Here is a 20,136-nt window from a genome sequence, read left to right as displayed (position 1 = left end):
ACTAACGTCCATGAATACGTGACCGTCGTCTCGACATCTCCATGTCGTTCAAATGACACAGGTAACTGAAAATGTCCCGAATGTGCGTCAGTCAGCCACCCACAGTTCAACCACACGACACGCAATTTCACCGTTTTCACCAACCCAATTATGTAATAACTCGACCCGCGTAAAGTTATGCCTTCTTAATAAATTGATCTTCGGTTTGACGAAAAACATGACGACAGCCATGATATTGCATGTCTAGACCACCATTAAATTCATGACACCACATTGACTGCGACAATCCACACACAAATTTTATCCCTATGAGTGCGTTTCACTTCATAAATACATTTATTGTACGTGACACCATTCATGTATTCTGATAGATTCTGCAGTTACGCATGTAGAACAAACGTAATACATGTTCAAAAATAGAAGTGAAAGTAATTCATCGTCATCAAACGTCTCATATATAAAGGAGCTCGGTTCGAGAACAAAGCACAAAGCAATTTGAGCAAGCGAAACAGCAGTGAAAGCTTTAACCTCATAAACCTTTTTGCCGAACTTTTAACCGCAACAATGACTAAATACAAGCTGATCTACTTTGACATTCGTGGTCTCGCAGAACCAATACGGTACGTATTTAAATAAAAGCAGTGCTGCTAAAAATCATACAAATTCACAAGCTTACCTATTCGCAGGTGGATGTTTGCCATCGCTGGAAAGAATTTTGTAGATGAAAGAATTCCACTGCAACATTGGCCAGTGGAGAAAATTCGTGAGCTTATAAATAATACTTTGAATTTTCACAAATAGTTTTAATTTTTTTCGCATTAAGGATTTACTGAGCACGTCGGACAACTTCCAATTCTCCACATTGACACCATTCAGCTCACACAAGTTCATGCATGCATGCGATACGTTGCTCGCCGGTATGGTTTTAACGGTACGACAGAGATTGAGGAAGCCAGGGCGGATGAAGCCACCGAGCTGATTTATGATCTGCGGCTTTGTAAGTCGTTTTTGCATTATGTAATGAGTCGTGGAATTTTAGTATATTATAAAGATTGGCGAATTTTTTTCCTAGGCTGCGTGGCGTACAAGGATTCATTTGTCTCTGCAACGCCGGACATTATTAGACATACAGGTAAAAAAAGGGCGAACTGGAATCCAATGTTTAGTGAATGTTAGCAGATTATTCAATCAAGAACACTTTCTGATGCCCGTATGATTTGCAGTTTTCCACGATTTCTACAAGGAAACCAGCATCGTCAAGAAAGCCCGGATGAGGAAACATTTAGTGGAAGACTACTTTCCAAAGTACTTTACAAGGTTTGCAGACCTTCTCGAGGAAGCTGGAGGTGAATGGATCGCTGGAAAATCTCTCACCTACGCTGATCTCGCTCTTGCTAACTTTCTGGTAAATTAAAAATTAACTTTATTGCTGACGAAATATGTAAAGATTAGGAGAAAGTTTACGCGTAAATATTTTATCATTGGCAGGATGTCGCTGAATCTATGGTGAATCCTGACATATTATCGGATTATCCGACTTTGAAACGTCTGAAAAATGATGTATTCGCTATTCCGCAAATTCAAAAGTTTTTGGAATCCACCGTCCACAAGACATCCATGGTTGGTGGATAAGATGATTATGCATTAGTGGGATGAAAATATTGGTTTGTAGAACTTGACCTCAATAGAAATATTATAGCTGTGCTAGTAATAAAAAATGTAATTAGTAAATGTCTTTTCTTAAGATTAGTTCAAAAATTAAAATTTGGTTTATTGACAAATTCATAAATAAATCAGCATAATAAAAATGTAATCGCTTATGTATGTATTAGAAGTTCTACATAAATTAGCTGTAAGCTAGAGAAGGCTGGCATTCTCACCACGTAACATCGTGTCATACAGACTTATTTATGTATTGCATAGATGAATAGAAAGTGCATTGGGAAATAAAACATTTACGAACATCCGTGGACATCTTAAAAATAATTCTCTTTAATCTATGGACACTATGTATGTAAGTATGTATGCACATATAAATCACTTTACGAGTGCTGTACGAGTCGTATATACAGAATACACGTAATTATATGCAAAAGTAGGTACCGGATAAAGTTGCCCATGAACTTGATGCAACATAGTACCTAATAAAACTTGATGGGGGTTCATACTCAAGTACAATTTTTCACCGGGGACAGGTTGTCAATTTTTTTCAGGATAAATTGGTTCATAAATATTTATTTGCATGTTATACTAAATTGAGTTGCACAAGTAGACAGTTGAGAGTATTCGTCATTTCGTTCTTCAGAAATATAATTTAGTGCCATGCATTACCTGATTAAAGGAAATAAGTATTCACTCCAATCTCGTTGGCAATAAAATTGTTTCAAGTAAGTAGATATTCGTGAATCCTTATCTACATCCTGCCTGTTATGTCTTACAATTAAAAAAAATATTATAAAGTACACCAAAATGTCAATAATTCATTAGATTCGTAAATAACATGTACTCATATATGTAGATAGTGTAATGTAAATACTTAAAGGTATCAAAAATATTGATAGTTTGACATCGTGTCATGCAATAATAGCTTTGTAATAATACATCTCCATTAAGAACTACATTTTAGGTACACGGTGGAACTGTAAACTTTAATAGATGCCAAGGTCGCGTTTATTGTATTAAATATTTGGACTAAACAACATGTTCCTTGCATCTTACTTCTTTCAACTATTTATTTTTGTCCAACTTTACGCAATTTTTGAAGGGTGCACAATTCACGAACTACGCCCGAACTCCTCAGCAGTACCTCCTCCGGACAATATTGGTTTAAATAAATTTCTGAAAATTTTTATTAATTCATCGACCATAGTCTCAATTATTACAAATTTTGATAAAAGCGTATCGCAATTATTAAACCAAACTTCCATGATGAAATATTCGTTTTTGTGTACGATGACCACGCTTAATTTAAATATTTCCTTATTTAACTACAATCTCGTGCCGAATTCTTCAGCCTTATACGCCAACAGCCCATTACTAATTCTTGTGACTTCCAAGTTTAATCATTTTAAAAACTTTAACTACCCAACTTCAGGACACATTGTTCAAATTTATGACTTCCGTATTCACTACTATCAAAGAATTCGGCAAAATTGGCTTCCCATTGTGAAAGAAACATCTTTTACTCATCTCTTAAAACCCCAAATGGTCAAAACTCTTAATCATGACTACAACTTCAATCGCGTCCACATCTGGACAAAATTCGTGTGGAACAGGACGCCCTGCGAAACATTTTCTGCATCAGCAAAACTAGGATCGCAAAGTGGAAGTTCGCAATTTAAGAAATATCGCTGTGCTCCCGACGCTGAGTTAATACATTTGCTGAAAGAGCATTACAACTTTACAGCTAAATTCACAACTAAAATTCCAGACTGGATTTGGCGAAAGAGACGAATCGCCGTTGAGGCCAGAGTTTCCAACCTTTTTGACAGCTCTGGATCAAATTTGGTGGTCACTCCAACGCTGCTTGGGTTCGGGGGTTCACGCTACAATTTCATCGCGTACTGCCGTTTTCGGCAACGCTTCCCTGTAACAATATTCGCCTGGTTGGTACCATTTCGTAGTTTTGTGTGGTACTCTTTTCTAGCTATGTTGATATTCTTCCCAATCACTACGTCAAAAACTATACAAACTTATTTCGTCAATATTTTCACAGAAATTTCCAACTTATTTGGACAATCGGATAAGGTTGATACCATCCCTGAGTTATTATTCGTGTTTTCATGCATAATTCTTTGCTCCGTGTACTCCACATTTATCGAAGGAAGCATTATCGCTCCGTACGATGCAAGACCATTTGTTTCGTTGCAAGCTTTCATTAATTCGTCGTACCAGATAATTCACTCGTTTGGGAGAAAGAGCTTCCTCCTTCTGTACGCCGAGGGCAGGACTGACTTTACCCGACTTGGAATAAACATGACCAGCAAAGTTTTTCTAGACTTGTTGCAACCTCAGTACCAAAATACAACAAGAGAACAATTTATCTCTGAAGGAAACAAGGCTGGGCATTATTCGTACTATACAGATTTAAGCTTAAGAGGCGTGGTTGTTCAGAAGCTTGAAAATAGTGTTACAAATTTCCGCAGAGATGTCAGAATGCGTTGTTTTGGATTAGAGTTTGGTGGCACCGTTCCAACTTATTTTGAGTTTCCACCAGAATTTATGAGCCACATGTTGCAGACGTATCAACAAATTATTGAGTCGGGTTTAATGTTTGGTCACTGGGTTAAATCGCACAGTCATTGGACAATCCGAAAACATATCGTGAGTCAAGAAAAAATATGGAAAATGAGGCTGATTGCTGACGCTACAGACAACATTGGGTTGAAGAACTTGCTTAACTTTTTAGCATTTCTCGGTTCCATATTTTTGATTGCATGCATTTCATTTGTCTTTGAAATGAAAATACATTTATGGGCAGCTCGAACTACAACTTTTTAATGTACATATTTTCATACATAGTTTATTTCGTAGTTAATACGATAATTAATATTTTTGCGAATTTTATTATGATGCCTCACTGAATTATTCAGAAGGAGAAAATGTTATGTAGGCCACCACAACAGACAAGTCTACGTATCTGTAAGTTTGTATGTTATATCTAAACTACATATGTATGTGTAGCCTTAAACTTATTAAATATGTGTATGAAAACTAACTGCATTATTAAGTTGTATTACTGATTGTACTTTATACAATCTTCGAATCTAGGTTGAAGGTTTATTTAAATTGAATATACCCGACTGGCAGGGACACCTTGAATCAATTTGTTTCGACTTATCAATATTATTTTAGTTCAATCCTAAATGTGTATTAATTTATAAACACTGAACCCAACCTCAAGCAAAATTTTTCATTGCATTTAACGTACTTTAAACTTTTAACCATTGTGCTAATTCGGGTAGTTACATATTTACGTATGTAATAGTTCCGTTGCTTGAGACAAGTTTTTTTAACTACATTTAGATATATGTATGCACATGTATACACATAACTAAATATATACATAACTAGAATAAGTTTTCAGTGATTCTTTATACCTAATCAAAGTTAAACTTCTATCTGTGAATCAATGTCTAGTATTTCTTGAGAAGATTTCGAGTGCATTTTACTTACATGCATAAGTAAATTTTAAATCCATTAAATCGCTTAATCGTGCCATCATCTCAAAAATTGTGCTCCAAACAAACCGACAAATCTACAAGGTTATTTCTTTAGTAGATGCGTTTTCATCTTTCGTCTATAAATAATAAAAAATAAAGTTACCCTGAATTGTATATATTTAAATGTCGTAAAGTACTAATTCTTCTCACCTTGAAAAATATAATCTCGCTTTCATTAATTTACGGACTTCCCCAAAATCAGTATTGGCTTTCGAGATGCATACAAATTATTAATTTGGTATCTAAATATATAAAAATGTGGAAATATTTGTGGATACGAGATGATGTGATTTGAATACGAATTAAGATCAACATTTGACACCACTAAAGTTTTAGGACGATTTCAATCTCTGTGCATATAAAAGGGATGAAATTGAGACTCAATTCCAAATCTCACCAATTTTTCTAAAACGGTCGCAGTACATAAGTATTTTACAATGGGCGTAACGGGAACATTCCTATTTGCAACTATAATAATGGTTGTTAGCACTAAATCTGCATTTGGTAAGCCATTAAGATCATGTTGCATGTGGTTCCTTGCATTAGTATACGTTTAATTAAATTACGATTTAAATAGGTGCATCCATGGAGAAACCGTGCACGCTTGCATATCATTCAAGAACAGTGAGACTGGAGTTGTTGGACAGCTCCGACTCTTTGACAGCGTCGATACAGAATGACGAGAATGTGGCGATTATACCCAGCGGAAAACAAGTGAGACTGGAATGTATTAACGAGAAACAAATTTTTCGAGATCTTGAAGCAGGAACAGTGGAACTTTTTTGTGCTGGTGGGACATTGTCTCATACGGTAATAGTTCATAAAATCATGAAAAAATATAGATAACTTACTTCCACTTGTCAACATATTTTTAGGGTGCTGGTGCCCAAGATATTGACCAATTACTTGAATGTCGTTCTCCCAGAGCAGCCCCATTTGGCGAATTAATTCGGAATGGCACGTGTGTCAATAACGCGTCAAATATTGATGTATATGTTACATCGGACTCTGGGTAATAAAACACTGGTCGTTGAAAAATGGACTGGCGATTTCTTCTTAAAATGCCACCAAGAATTATTTTAGTACTGTTGTTTCTCAGACTATGTTTCAAAATTACTGCCATAAGCAATATTGATATCATATTCAATTACTTAATATTAATTAACTCTGACTTTATTAAACGTATAGCGAATCTTCCCACCTTTACTCTGTCTGCTTTGATGAGGTCACATCCACCACGTTGTACTCGAAAAGCTATATTGATGGGAAATTGCTGGCAGGGGGTAAACCTGACCCGAGTAAAAGACCTGGAGAATTTCAAGACCCAGGATTTTTTCCATTTAACGTCGTGTTGGCTTACAAACAAAAGCAGGAGAAGATAACACTCACAAAGCTGGTATGAATTCAATAAAATTGATAACAAAAAGAAACAATTGGAGCAAATAAAAAATGCTCATCCTCATGAAGCTTGGAGAAGAAAAGTTTGAGGAGTATTTTCCAAAACAAACGTATTACTTATCGAGGGGACATCTCTTCCCCAATGGCGACCCGTACTACAAGTACCAAAAGGACGGGACTTTCTTCTACATTAATGTCGTACCACAATGGCAGATATTAAACAATGGTTTGTTATGTAAAAGTACTAAATTAAGGTATGAATAACATAACAATGATTGCATTTCTTTACTATTGCAGGAAATTGGAAGGTAAGTAATGAATACTTTATAATTCGTACGCTTTTAAGTAAAATTTCTAATACGCCTAAAATTTCGAACAGGCGATAGAAGATTCGTTCCGCCAAATGTCAGCAAAGTTAGCATCTCATGTTAATGTCTACACCGGAACGCATGGAGTAGTTGAGCTGAAAAACCAGGATGAGGAGGATGTTGAATTGTGGATGGGATTACCAATAAAGTCTGGAGACAAAGTTAAACGACTTCCGGTTCCCAAGTAATTAAGACTGAACAACTTTCCAAAAGTGGAGTATTTATGTTTCACTCTATTAATTTCTTATGCATAGATTCCTGTGGAAGATTGCATACAGTGAGGTTGAAGATGCTGCGGTTGCCTTGGTTCAAATAAATAATCCGTGGGCTACAATAGCTGCGGAGGACTATCTTTGCAAAGACATTTGTGATCAACTGGACTGGCTCTCACTGACAAAAAAGCAGCGAGGGTCTATCCAGAAGGGATTCACGTACTGTTGTGATGTGAATGAACTTCGGAAAAAAATTGAAACTATTCCGGTGTTCAAGTATTCAAAAGTCTTAGAGTCAGCTCAGCCTTCCAAAGTAGTTTCAAATTTGGAGGAGGAGGACGAAGATTGGGACGATGACGAGGAATCCGACGAGGACGAAGAGGACGAAGAGTGAATCAATAAAATGAACATCACAGGCATTACAAGTGTTTTACCGTTATTGCATTTTCGCTATTTAAAATTCAAATGATTACTTCCAATTCTTGTAATGTTCAGAATAAACATTTATTTATATATCTATCCCGGAAAAATAATGTATTTCTAACCGTCCTGTTCAATAAATTCGAAGACACAGAAAAATGTCACCAAATTGAGACAGGTTAATATGCGTTGACTAAACTCTTGCTAACTTGCATGTCATTACATACGTATTTCATGGACTCCTACCATCTCTACCATTACAAGAGTAGAGAATTAATACATAGAACCTTTACAATAGATATTTGGCTCGACACTTAACCCCTTTGTGACCGAAATAATTGAAATTTGCTTTCCTTTGGGGACCAGAATTTTATCAGTTAGTTGTTGCTACATAACCAATTTAATTTTACCAATAGTGTAGCTACGTCACCAAAATGATTTTAAAGTAAGCGTAGTTACGTCACCGATTTCACAGTGGGTGTGCAAACCATAAAGGACCGAATTTATTTCGGCAACTTTTGATGATTTTATTTAACATTAAGCATTTATTTATGCATATTAGTAAAAATTATCTGCAGTTCATTACAATAATATTAAGTTATTGATTCATACATTTTTATAGTTTAGCAAGGTCCAAGTGGTTTTCACTGATCTTGACCGGAGTTAGTTAGTTCATGCTCAGAAATAAGCGGACCCGTATTTTTTCGTTTTCTAAAATGGACATGTTTTCGCCCGTGGTGGAATTTAAAAAATCCGCCAAAGTCAGGATTTAAAACGCTGTAACCTTTCGAATTTTAATCCGATTTCAAAAATTAAACACAATTTTTGCTCAGAATTACTACCCTGAAAATATAAAACCTACAGTGCAGACTTGATATAGCCCGAGTCAGGCCAAGTTGTGCTTATCACTCAATCCGACTTTTTGCATGAAATTTTATCGCAAATGCATATCAATAAATTAAAAAATTAAATTTGTTTTTTCCAAATTAAATTCATATTCTTCTATTAGTAACAATTACCATCCTGTGTAACAAATTTCAGCTTCGAAGATCCGAAGATTACAAAAAAAAGTATGGGTTGCCCAATAGGGTGTCTCTCTATGGGAAAATTGTACCTTTTTAATTAATATTCTTCTATTACCAACTTTTCTACCAAACTTCAGCTCGATTTGATCAATTTTAAAAATCGGTATGGGTCACCCCCTCGGGTCCCTCCAGACGAAAATTTTTGAAATTTTACTTTGTATTCCTTCATTATAAACCATTAGCAACCTCTATGCCAAATTTCAGCTTTCTAACACAATTTTGAAATTTTGGTGCGTAATACCCCACCCACTCCGATGACCCCCACCGGTCAACCACTTGACCTATTTCACACATCTTCGAACTCAACTCCTCATTTGACCCATACTATATGTGTGCACAATTTCAAGTCGATAGGATTAGTTTTACGGCAGTTATCGCAAACCAGACAGACAGACAGACGGACATGACGGGTACATAAGCCCTGACTCGGGATAAAAAATCAATTTTAAAAAAAACTTTTAATTTTCAAAAAATTATCGTTTTTTGCTTCTTTAAAAATTAAGTTTATTTTAAATTCCGCCACGGGCGAAAACATGTCTATTCTGGAAAACTCCAAAATACGCTTATTTCTGAGCGTGAACAATTTAAAATTAGTCTTACAATGCATTGCAGCGAACTACAGTTGTAGTTTTTGCAGATATATAGTTTTTGGTAATGTGCATAAATAAATGGTTCGTGTTAAAATTTTGTAAAATAAAATTTTGACTTGTATGCATGTGTGTATTTGGTCTTGAAAATTTTTCCGCAGTACACAAATATGTGTACTTGGTCCTCTACGGAAAGAAAAAAGCTACACAAATATGTGTAGTTGGTCCCCAACGTAACTACAAAATAGTACACAAATGTGTGTACTTGGTCCTTAACGGAAAGCAAAAAAGTACACATATTTGTGTACTTGGTCCCCAAGGGAAAGCAAAAAACTACACAAATATGTGTAGTTGGTCCCTAACGGGTTAATGACAATTATATCTAATAACGTGAAAATGCAACTCAGTCTGAATCATCAAATTTAAGTATCGTAAGTCCATTATAAATCGCTCTATTCCTGGAAAGATTACCACACATTATCAACAAATAAATTGCTTTGGATGTGGATTGTATCGTGATATTTTTGACGCATGTACCTATGTATGTATTTAGTTGTGAACAGGTGTCCACATGACGCTGATGATCATTATTGTCTAGTTTTCTCCACATTCTGACCCACCATTGAGCACAAATACATACCAAATGAAAAATCTGATAAAATCGATAAATCCGTTTAGATAAGCCGATTATACATAATTCATTACACAAGTGAATGTAATCCCAGAGTTAATTGTTCTAACTAAGCGTGTCCCAAATTGTTATTTTATCACTCCTGACAACCCAGAGACTGGACAATGGGGAAAATATAATCTTGTGAATGGTTATATTAAGTCAAGCACACACCTCCAATCTATTTCAGTCGTCAACTTTTACTCAATCAACGTGCTGGAGGGTCACCTTTTAGTTTTTGCAAAAATGCTAAAGTTTGTGTTCTTGTCTGTCCTCCTCCTGGCTGGAGGAGTGAAAGGACAAGATGATGAATTTCTCTACGACGTTTTTCCACCAGATTTTCAGTGGGGTGTGGCAACCAGTGCTTACCAAATTGAAGGGGGTGCATTTGCCGATGGTAAGCTGCAACACGAAGCATAGAATCTTTTATGTATTACGAAATTCTTAATTTTATTTTTTAACTTTAGGCAAAGGGTTATCAAATTGGGACTATTGGTCACACAATGGCAGCTATGAAGGTCATTGTAATGTCAGAGACTGTCAAAATGGAGACGTTGGCGGAGACTCGTACCACAAATTTAGGGAAGACGCCGCTCTCATTAAAAGCATGGGTGTAAGTATTAAAAAATTGCATGTGATCTACACAGTTTGTGCATATGCTAAACTGCATCCTACTTTTTCATGCAGGCCGATTTTTATCGCTTCTCTCTCTCATGGGCTAGGTAAAAATTCAACCTATAAATTAACAGTGTGCTGCTGAGAGAATGCTTGAATTGTGTAAAATATTGATTTTAAATTGGAATAATGATGTGTTATTAAACTACCAGAATTGTTCCAACTGGACGAGTAGCTGATGGCGTCAATCAAGCAGGCATTGATCACTATAACGAAGTAATTGATAACCTCATCGCCGAAGGAATCACGCCCTTCATCACTTTATACCATTGGGATCTTCCTCTACCGCTGACTTGGGATGGCTCCTGGCTTAACGAGGATATCATCGAACATTTCAAAGATTATGCAAGAATTGTATTTGAAAATTATGGTGATCGAGTCAAACTTTGGTTGTCCTTTAACGAACCGCACGTCTTTTGTTTCGCGGATTGGACGTATGCTTGTATGTTTTGCACGGATATATTACAAGATTGCTTTATATTTTTTTATCCCGGGGTTATTTTATTCTAGATTTAAATCCGTTCAATTGGACGCAACCGGTTAAACCGTACATCTGTTCACATAACATTCTCAAAGCTCATGGTATGGCTTCCGGCTACGAAATATGTATCAAGTATTTATGGGGATATTCGATAAGTATCTATTAATTTTATACAGCTCTAGCTTGGCGAATGTATGACTCGGAATTTAGACCAACACAGGGCGGAAAAATGGGAATTACGCTGTAGGCAATTCAAACAATTACATAAAATTTACGGTACCCTTTGAGATGTGAGTAATTGACTTTTTAACCTGAATAGAAACTGTGATTGGCCTGAGCCACTAGATCCAGCAAATTCTGCACATGTAGAAGCTTCAGATCGATCCATGCATTTTCATGTGAGAACATAATTCTTGGTGTTCATTATCATTGCATACATGCTTAATTTTTCGTATTATTTTTAATTTTACTGCAATTCAATCTGTAGTATGGATTGTATGCTAATCCACTTCTTCGAGGAGAATATCCACCAATTATGAGATCCTTAATTGATGCCAAAAGTGAGGCAGAAGGTAGAAACGAATCCAGACTTCCGAGCTTTGATGCCGAATGGACTCAAATTGTTAATGGTGAGTGATTTGTGAAAAAATCCCTTGACGTACATTTTGAGCAAAAAGTCAAAACTATGTATAAAACTGACCACTAATTTCTTAGGAACTCTAGATTTTTTGGGGCTCAACCATTATTTCGCCTATAAGGTTGTCCCAGACGATAACAATGAGTCAATTTGGGTTGAGGGCGACGCAAACATTCATATAGAACCAGACGATGAATCGTGGAATCATACCGCTGTGGGTTGGCCAATTACACCATTTGGGATAAGAAAAGTAGTCAAGTGGATTGCCGACGAGTATAATTATCCCATCTACATCACTGAGAATGGTTATGGACATTGGGAAAATGATACATTCAATGATCCAATTCGGGTTGAATTTTACAAACAGTATATCAACAACGTCCTCAGGGCAGTACGGTTGGATGGGGCAGATGTCAAATCGTAAGTTTATGATACATTTATAAAACTTAATTTTCCTCTGTAAGCATTCTTAACTTGTAGGTACACTGCTTGGAGCTTGTTGGACAATTATGAGTGGGCTTCCGGTTATTCGTAAGTTTGACAAATGGAATATTTTTTTCAATGAAAAGACATCAATGTTTGGCTATATAATTGTTTTTTCTTTAGAGTTCGGTTTGGAGTTCATCATGTTAATTATACCGATCCAAACTTAACTCGGACTCCGAAGGCTTCAGCTATGTATTTGAAAGTGGTATTTGCGGATAATGGATTTCCTAACGCGACGCGAACGGACTAGAAAATATTCGAGATCAAAATTTAAACGATGTTCTAATTTTAGAATTAAAGTCTGTCAGTTAAAAAATATAATTCACGCGTGCGTGTATAAATATATTTTTTGTCTAGAATAGTTCATGACTAACTAGATTAAAAGTTATTATAATTGATAATTATCTATATTGATATGAAATAGAATGTGTATACATAAATAAATTCCCAATTTCCAATGTTTTTCAAATCATAAATTCATACATAAATATATATGACGCACATACTATAATATTTAATAAAATTTGATACCAGCCGTAGATTAAGTGACAAGCTATGAAAATAAGTACAAATATTCCTACCCAAAATGTGAATCCATAATAGGAATCATACCTACATAATTTGACATATAAATTATGCAGTGCGTACCATTTGAGAAGATTACTTCGGAATTTAATTACATATTACAAAGTTTATCGAATCTAGACAAATACTTACTTAGGATTTGTGTGCATAAATTTAATAAGATTTGAATTTTGAATCACGATGGTATTTGACATATGGAGTTTATACATAAATATTATCAATGATTGCGATGTAATATTTATTGCTTCATGTGATATATCTAACTACGTAAAACTGAAGCTTTAGACTGGCTGAATCAATTTATTTCAGGAAAAAACAATGAACTATTCATAAATTTTTTGTCGACTAGATATTTTCACTTCGATAAGTGGCAAATTAGATATTTCCCATTCTTTAAACCTATGGCCCCTTTTCCACTTCTCAGACGATTTGATTTATTTTGCGACGTACCCCATTATTGGGACCTTTCCTCAAGGAAAATTCTCGTGATAAAAATACACACATAACTTTTCTTGACAATCACAACGATACATAGTTTCATAACACTCTTATCATTGCAATTCAAAATTATCAATAGTCTTACACTATTCAAACATTCTCTCAGCACACTGTTCATCCATAAGGTCATTTTTACCAGCTTTATAAATTTTGCAATCCTTGGATACGTAACTTTTTCAGAATATCTCATATACACTGGTAAATTTAAGAACGCTTTAGATTCTTCATACGGAAACGACTTTTTCATATGAAACCATTGTATGACCTATAATATCCAATTCAGAATGTGCATGTAGAAATTTTTGTTACCCTAATTACTCTATTTTCTTGAGATATATTGTTGTTGAAATATCTAATCCCAAATTATTACACTCGTTAAAAGCTACATAAGTATATAAACATCTTACTGAAACGTTCACGCATAGCAGTAGCCCAAAAGTCAGCAAATTTGAATACTTCAATAATAATAAATGACTACCTCGGGCTTTAGAGTTTGGGCTTTATATGCCAATTTATTTCAAGATCATTATCCATTTATTTACACTTTACCGTGGTTATGGAATTGTAATCGCAAAGAAATTTATTGCAGTAAGCATCGCAAGTTTAACTGGTTTTGGAAATTTTTGCCATATTTTATTGGGCTAGCAGGAATTTTTGTTGGAATTTTGTGCATTTCACTAATCAAATATGGTCTATTTTCTGACGCGTTCTGCAAAACAAATTCTCAACACGGAACAGCAAAACTTTTACGCAACATTATTTCCACCAAATGTTTCAATTGTGCTTGGTTGCGATCAGAGTTGGTCAAAAATCTTCTGACGAAAAGAACGCTTGTCATGTCTCTGCAAATTATAATAATATCACTTTCGACGGTGCTGCTTGTCTTCTATCGGATTTTTGACGCCTCTCAAGAAGAATTTGTGTTCAGCATGAACGCTGTCATAAAAGTTAATACAAGGCTTCGTAAAGGTAAGTCGTGAATTACTTAGCGCCCAGCATTCACCTAAATCTACCATTTAATTATTAATTTTAATCTTAATTTTATTCTCGTTCAGATTTTGGGGGAAATGGAAGAACACGAACCATTAAAACGAATTTGGAGTTTATTCTAAAAATCATTCTCATCATGGCCTACATTTGCCCTGCACCTTGTATCCTGGTCCTTATGTGGTTCCAGGTCGACCCAACCATTTACATTACATCATTTATTTGCAGCCGTATCCCAATTAAATTCGGCATAGATCGAAACCCGTATGTTAGACTAGTCTCATTTATTATCCGATGTGCAATTTGTCTCCTTTCGGTGTACGAGTGCGTCAGGGTCACAATGTTGGCAATGCTAACCATCTTGCTAACGGTGACCTGGTTGAGTAATTATGTTTCAGATTTGAGGCTCGCATTTAAGTTTATTATTCTTCGAGGAGGAATTTTGCGGGGGCAACATGCAAATTACTTTCGACAAATTCTTATCCCTCTGTATGCTGCTAGTAATGTGACGGGGCTCCTGGGCTTTGTGGCCACCGTGTTAGCTTCAACGATGCATATTCTGAGCACTTATGCAGGAATTCGACTTTACAAGTCATACCCTTTTTCGCTATGGTTGACAATAATGTATGTTTCGGTCGCTTCGTTTGTCACCCAGATGGTGACTTTCAGCTTCACTGCAAAATTTAGAGACCATTCAGCCAACCTTTTGCGAGAGTTTAGAATGGGTTCAAATTACTTGGATTATTCCTCGTTCAGAAAAAAATGTTATTTGAAAGACATTCGAGCCCTTCCAACGCCGGGTGTTCCCATCGGCGTGTTCGACCATAGACTATTCATTTGCTCAAAGTCTACCGTTTTGGTAGCATTTAAAGTTTTGTTAGATCAGACCATAAATGCTTTGATATCCTTTTAAACAATCTAAATTTGTGTGATCCTCAGCTTCTAACAGCATACGTAAAATCTACATAATAAAATTTATTACGCATATATTTCTAATTTTATAATAAATACAATGATCAAATCTACAATGGAGTTAACGGAATGGAAAAGTTCATGATTTTCTAGTATGTATGTACATATGTATAAAAGAGTTTTGAACGCAATAAAATGTCATATCGTGATTCTATAGATCCAGATTCAGTATTTTAGAATTGCATAAATCAATAATCTGGGAAGAAGCCTGTTGCATTGATTTAGGAGCCCGTGCAACTGACATCCCTGAAGAGAAAGTGGCTGAGTTGCTCGGAGAAAGCAGGAGCAAGCAGTGGGTGAATTGCGGAGGGAGACCTCTTATCTACCCAGCACATGTTCTTTCACTTCTCTCACGTTATTTCATTTGTATAAAATAAAGTGCTAGAGTCTGATTCGATTCAGAAATGCTTAGAACTTTGCGCTGGCAAATTTTGTCACCTTTTCTCGTTCATATTATCATACATTGTGCAGATGACAAGATTCGTTGAAAGTTCGAGGAGGTAAGTGTGCATATTCCTGATAAGTATACAGCATTCTGTTAAGGTCATAGAAGTTTTACTGTAAAACATTACCTATTCTCACAGTAACGGCATCGTCATGCCGTACAGTCACACACATCGCGTCACTCGGCGACCCCGCGGTCAAAATTCTCGTCGACCTGCGAACAAAAGCTATATCCGAGTTGGTGGCTATCCCTTCATCCGAAACCCTGCAAATCTTCCTTATCACAAAAGACGATGGGTTCTCGCCCTCGCACTGCTCGCCCTATTTATCTGCTTCCTGGTCCTAATCGGCATCGGAGGCATGATCACTTCCCAAAAACATGGGGCCAAATACCACCATTATTTTCATGACAAAGGAATCAATACGACTTATAAAATTATGAGGAAACTTGTCCAAGATTGTGAACACTTGAGATCCGTAGAAATGCAGGTAATACAGACAGAAATAAATCAAAGGATACAAAAATTGGTCCCTATTTCCGAAATAACGATCTATTTGATATAAAGTTTCTAGCCATTAGTGACATCACAGCGTTACAATCTCTCATAAAAACAAAGCTACAGCCAGTTCAAGACATCGTGACAAGTCTCACTTCGCAAACTAGTCAATACGAAAGGATGGAGAGGGCTGAAAAACCTATGCAGTTTATCACCACGGCATTCAGGGCGTTGGATGAGTGTGACGAGAAATTGGAACACGAATTTGATATGGAGGTAATAAAATTGAAATTAAGCTCTAATGGCGAGATGACCCTTAAATATCAAGTTTTACACGTTGACATTACCACGATTCGCATGAAACAAATACAGTACTAAAAATAGTACCTAGTATCTTCTTATTATAGATTCAGGACATTCAACGGAGTGACGCTGCACTAGCCAAGCAGTTAATGATTGACTACAAATCTATGGTGGAAGAAAATGAATACATCATCCACGTCCTTCATGATGAAAATTTGGTTCGGGACCATATTTATATTACACCACCGCCAGAAGTTGACGCCATAGAGGGAGGAGCATACATTGATAACTTGTTACTCGTGAACAATTTCGATCACGTTCTGACCATCGTTAAAAATTTGGTTGCATTACTCAAAAAACGGGAAGAAGCTTGGAATGAGGTATGTACATATGTATGTATGTATTTTTTCACACTTCATATGATTATATGAATTTCTGAACTGATTTTAGTTGGACCGGCTGCAAAACAAACTGGGAATTGATAAGACCGGTTTGAATGAACAAAGTTTGAAACGTGCAAAGGATGACAATACAAAGGATTATCAGAAACTGAAAGAAGTTATCGTTCCTCGGACAAAAATTCTGGTCGAAGCTGTGAAGCAGTACGTCTTGGTGAACAGCACGTTCATCCAACTGTTGCAGCCACACCATTCAATCACAGGGAGCAAGGTGGCCGAGTTGGCTGACAACTTTCATCTAAATGTATGTCCAAAGTCAAATTTAAGCTCGGCATACGTAATTGTATACTTATGTTTTTTTTAAAATTTTTACAGGAGATAAATCGAAGAAAAGGATATTTGGATTTGCGTGTTGGACTTGTGCACGACATTAACAAGTTGAGGTACAAAATTAAGAAATTGTAATGTGATTTTGGTATGCTTGGTGGTTCGGGAAAATTGTATTTAAACTTTGGTCCAAACAATTACATAACTGTGGTCAATTCCGAATTATATAAATACAAAAATTATTTCATGTGATGTTAATGTACTTCTTCATGTAGTTGCAGTGTTCAATGTGCCAATCTTCTCAATGTACTATTTTTTGTACTGCATGTAATTGCTGCATGTTTCTAAGACTTATTTTCAAGCATGTTGCTTCTAAATATGTACATAAACATAAATTTATACATACATGCCACACTTTGTAAATTACATAAAAACCCAAGGCATTAAGCCATAACTTATGGCCCATAAGACAAAATTGTGCAAAAAATTCTTCGTATTTTTATTGATGTAAATTTGAGAGTTCTATATTGTATACAATTAATAAAATGTTTACTTAGCGAACTAATGAATATTTTTAATTTAAATCAAAATATTTGTCTGTTAAAAAAGTTAAGAGAGTGTGAGTGGCACTAAATATTTGTCCAACACGATTACAATATGCATGGATGTATTTAAACAAAATGTTCTGTAAGAAATTTAAGGCGTAGAATGTTGAATTACTTGCTATTGTGAATTATGTATTAATTATACGCACGATGCTTTAGGGGATCAAAAACTACATACGTACATACTTCTTTTTTGGAATTCTGAGTTGAGGATACCGGTGATTTTATATTAAGCTTCAAATTATAGCGCAGATACAAAAATTTATGCCCAGTTGAACACTAGTAACAAATTAATAAATGTCAGTATTTTCGATCTCATAAAAATTCCATAATTTTTAGATTGCTATTTCTTTATCAATGTTCTAGGAAAACACAAAACGTGCAGTAGTTATTGTCTTATCACGCACGATATAAATGTTTATAATGTTGAATAAAAAATATCAACCTTTTTTTCTTACTTTAAGCATCCTATTCAAAACTAGAATTAAACTACAACCTTGAACTTCTTACTACTAGCATGTTCCTACCTAATGTACTGCTAAAGTCCTACAAAATCATTAGCGAATAATTTAATTACCAGGAGTTTCATTTCATTGTTTTTAAGATTTATTATGCAATTTAATATGGATTCTTAAAGTAGCAGTTTTCACCATCTCATAGCACGGAAACGAGATTGGGATTGCTTTTCAGTTGCATATGTACATATCAGTTGGTATTTAGTATCGCAACAACCATTTGCAATTTGGTGTACGAAGTTTGACGAAATAAAACTCATAAGGCATTAACTCGTTCTAACCCCTTCTAAAATATGTATGTACATATCTAAAAATTTCAGATATTTGTGAAAATATGTAAGAGATTGATAACATTTCCCGAATACGAAGCGTTTGAAAATGTCATACATTATGGACGAATTTATTTATCTATCGATTACTGTGGATGAAGTTCTAACCCTGCAGACTTATTACACCGCTTTGTAGCATTAATTTCACGACGTCACCGGTCAAAAAAATTTTTTCCTCCAAACTGGTCCAAAATAAAAGTCTAGCATGGGAATAGTATAGAAAAATTATTTTTAGCGTTCTATGACCCCTGGGTCATGAATTAAGGGCCCCTGAAGGGTCAAATAGCGTTCCCTGATAACCCCATGCAAATGGGGTATCAAATTAATCCCCTGGACCAGGGGAACCAGAAAAATATTTTTATAAATTTTTATGACCCTTGAGTCGTGAACTAGGAGCCCTTGAAGGGTTAAATATCATTCCCTCACAACTAAAGGCAAGTGGGGTATCAAATTAATCCCCTGGACAAGGGGAACCCAAAAAATATTTTTCTGGATTTTTTTGACCCTCAGGTCAAGAGTTAAGGGCCCCCGAAGGGTCAAAATAGTAACCATGGTAACCCCATGCAAGTGGGGTATCAAATTAATCCCCTGGCAAAGGGCAAGCATAAAAATATTTTCCTGAATTTTTTTGACCTATCGGGCAACAGTTAAGGGTCCCTGAAGGGTCAACATAGTAACCATGGTAACTAAGGTGAATGGGGTATCAAATTAATCCCCTGGACCAGGGGAATCAGAAAAATATTTTTTGGGTTCCCCTTGTCCAGGGGATTAATTTGATACCCCACTTGCCTTTAGTTGTGAGGGAATGATATTTAACCCTTCAAGGGCTCCTAGTTCACGACTCAAGGGTCATAAAAATTTATAAAAATATTTTTCTGGTTCCCCTGGTCCAGGGGATTAATTTGATACCCCATTTGCATGGGGTTATCAGGGAACGCTATTTGACCCTTCAGGGGCCCTTAATTCATGACCCAGGGGTCATAGAACGCTAAAAATAATTTTTCTATACTATTCCCATGCTAGACTTTTATTTTGGACCAGTTTGGAGGAAAAAATTTTTTTGACCGGTGACGTCGTGAAATTAATGCTACAAAGCGGTGTAATAAGTCTGCAGGGTTAGAACTTCATCCACAGTACATACATAGATTCATAAGTATAAATACATATTGTGTTAACTCAACACGTGTGCTGGACAATACTTGCCAATCCTGAGCATATCTCTTTTGCATAAATTCTCAAGACGAAATAGCCATAAATAAGTACTTAAATAGACTAGTCGAAAAATTTCGTAATTCTTAGGTGATACAATAAAATAAACTTCAGCAATCATCTTTTGTGGGCGTAAAATATGGCGGCGGCTGCTCGGTAAGGGATGTTGGGCGAGTCTCATCGAGTACCGGACGTCAGGGTCCTTGGGGGAACGGATGCGGACACG

At 35.9% G+C, this 20,136-nt stretch overlaps 3 protein-coding genes across 4 annotated transcripts; all 3 read left to right on the top strand.

Moving 5' to 3' along the window:
- Window positions 1-4,991: 4,991 nt before the first annotated feature.
- LOC110863635 lies at window positions 4,992-7,795 on the top strand. The gene is made up of 8 exons (XM_022112992.2): window positions 4,992-5,726; window positions 5,800-6,032; window positions 6,098-6,234; window positions 6,411-6,618; window positions 6,690-6,846; window positions 6,918-6,928; window positions 7,000-7,172; window positions 7,243-7,795. The coding sequence occupies exons 1-8, from the start codon at window positions 5,660-5,662 to the stop codon at window positions 7,592-7,594; spliced, it is 1,338 nt and encodes a 445-aa protein (XP_021968684.2). The 5' UTR covers window positions 4,992-5,659; the 3' UTR covers window positions 7,595-7,795.
- A 2,268-nt stretch (window positions 7,796-10,063) lies between these two features.
- LOC110858928 (lactase-phlorizin hydrolase) lies at window positions 10,064-12,724 on the top strand. 2 transcript variants are annotated; one of them, XM_022107819.2, is made up of 11 exons: window positions 10,064-10,359; window positions 10,430-10,575; window positions 10,650-10,684; window positions 10,790-11,079; window positions 11,148-11,219; window positions 11,295-11,361; window positions 11,438-11,516; window positions 11,606-11,747; window positions 11,842-12,175; window positions 12,236-12,286; window positions 12,362-12,724. In XM_022107819.2, the coding sequence occupies exons 1-11, from the start codon at window positions 10,209-10,211 to the stop codon at window positions 12,489-12,491; spliced, it is 1,497 nt and encodes a 498-aa protein (XP_021963511.1). In that variant the 5' UTR covers window positions 10,064-10,208; the 3' UTR covers window positions 12,492-12,724. The 2 variants fall into 2 exon arrangements, with proteins under 2 accessions (XP_021963511.1, XP_021963506.1); XM_022107814.2 differs by having other exon boundaries at window positions 10,092-10,359; window positions 11,833-12,175.
- A 2,880-nt stretch (window positions 12,725-15,604) lies between these two features.
- On the top strand, window positions 15,605-17,592 carry LOC118434069. Its single transcript, XM_035846810.1, has 6 exons — window positions 15,605-15,783; window positions 15,868-16,216; window positions 16,294-16,500; window positions 16,632-16,907; window positions 16,978-17,229; window positions 17,301-17,592. The coding sequence occupies exons 1-6, from the start codon at window positions 15,755-15,757 to the stop codon at window positions 17,388-17,390; spliced, it is 1,203 nt and encodes a 400-aa protein (XP_035702703.1). The 5' UTR covers window positions 15,605-15,754; the 3' UTR covers window positions 17,391-17,592.
- Window positions 17,593-20,136: the final 2,544 nt, after the last annotated feature.

This window comes from Folsomia candida, unplaced genomic scaffold (assembly GCF_002217175.1).
Source record: "Folsomia candida strain VU population unplaced genomic scaffold, ASM221717v1 Fcan01_Sc001, whole genome shotgun sequence".
NCBI lineage: Eukaryota > Metazoa > Arthropoda > Collembola > Entomobryomorpha > Isotomidae > Folsomia > Folsomia candida.
This window is presented reverse-complemented; position numbering and strand designations above follow the sequence as displayed.

Coding starts and splice junctions, on each gene's coding strand:
- LOC110863635 (XM_022112992.2), top strand. CDS start 5,660: ATGGGCGTAACGGGAACATTCCTATTTGCAACTATAATAATGGTTGTT. Junction 5,727..5,799: donor TAGCACTAAATCTGCATTTG/GTAAGCCATTAA, acceptor CGATTTAAATAG/GTGCATCCATGGAGAAACCG. Junction 6,235..6,410: donor TATGTTACATCGGACTCTGG/GTAATAAAACAC, acceptor TTAAACGTATAG/CGAATCTTCCCACCTTTACT.
- LOC110858928 (XM_022107814.2), top strand. CDS start 10,209: ATGCTAAAGTTTGTGTTCTTGTCTGTCCTCCTCCTGGCTGGAGGAGTG. Junction 10,685..10,789: donor TTCTCTCTCTCATGGGCTAG/GTAAAAATTCAA, acceptor TTAAACTACCAG/AATTGTTCCAACTGGACGAG. Junction 11,748..11,832: donor ATGGACTCAAATTGTTAATG/GTGAGTGATTTG, acceptor CTAATTTCTTAG/GAACTCTAGATTTTTTGGGG.
- LOC118434069 (XM_035846810.1), top strand. CDS start 15,755: ATGACAAGATTCGTTGAAAGTTCGAGGAG. Junction 16,501..16,631: donor AACACGAATTTGATATGGAG/GTAATAAAATTG, acceptor TTCTTATTATAG/ATTCAGGACATTCAACGGAG. Junction 17,230..17,300: donor CTGACAACTTTCATCTAAAT/GTATGTCCAAAG, acceptor AAATTTTTACAG/GAGATAAATCGAAGAAAAGG.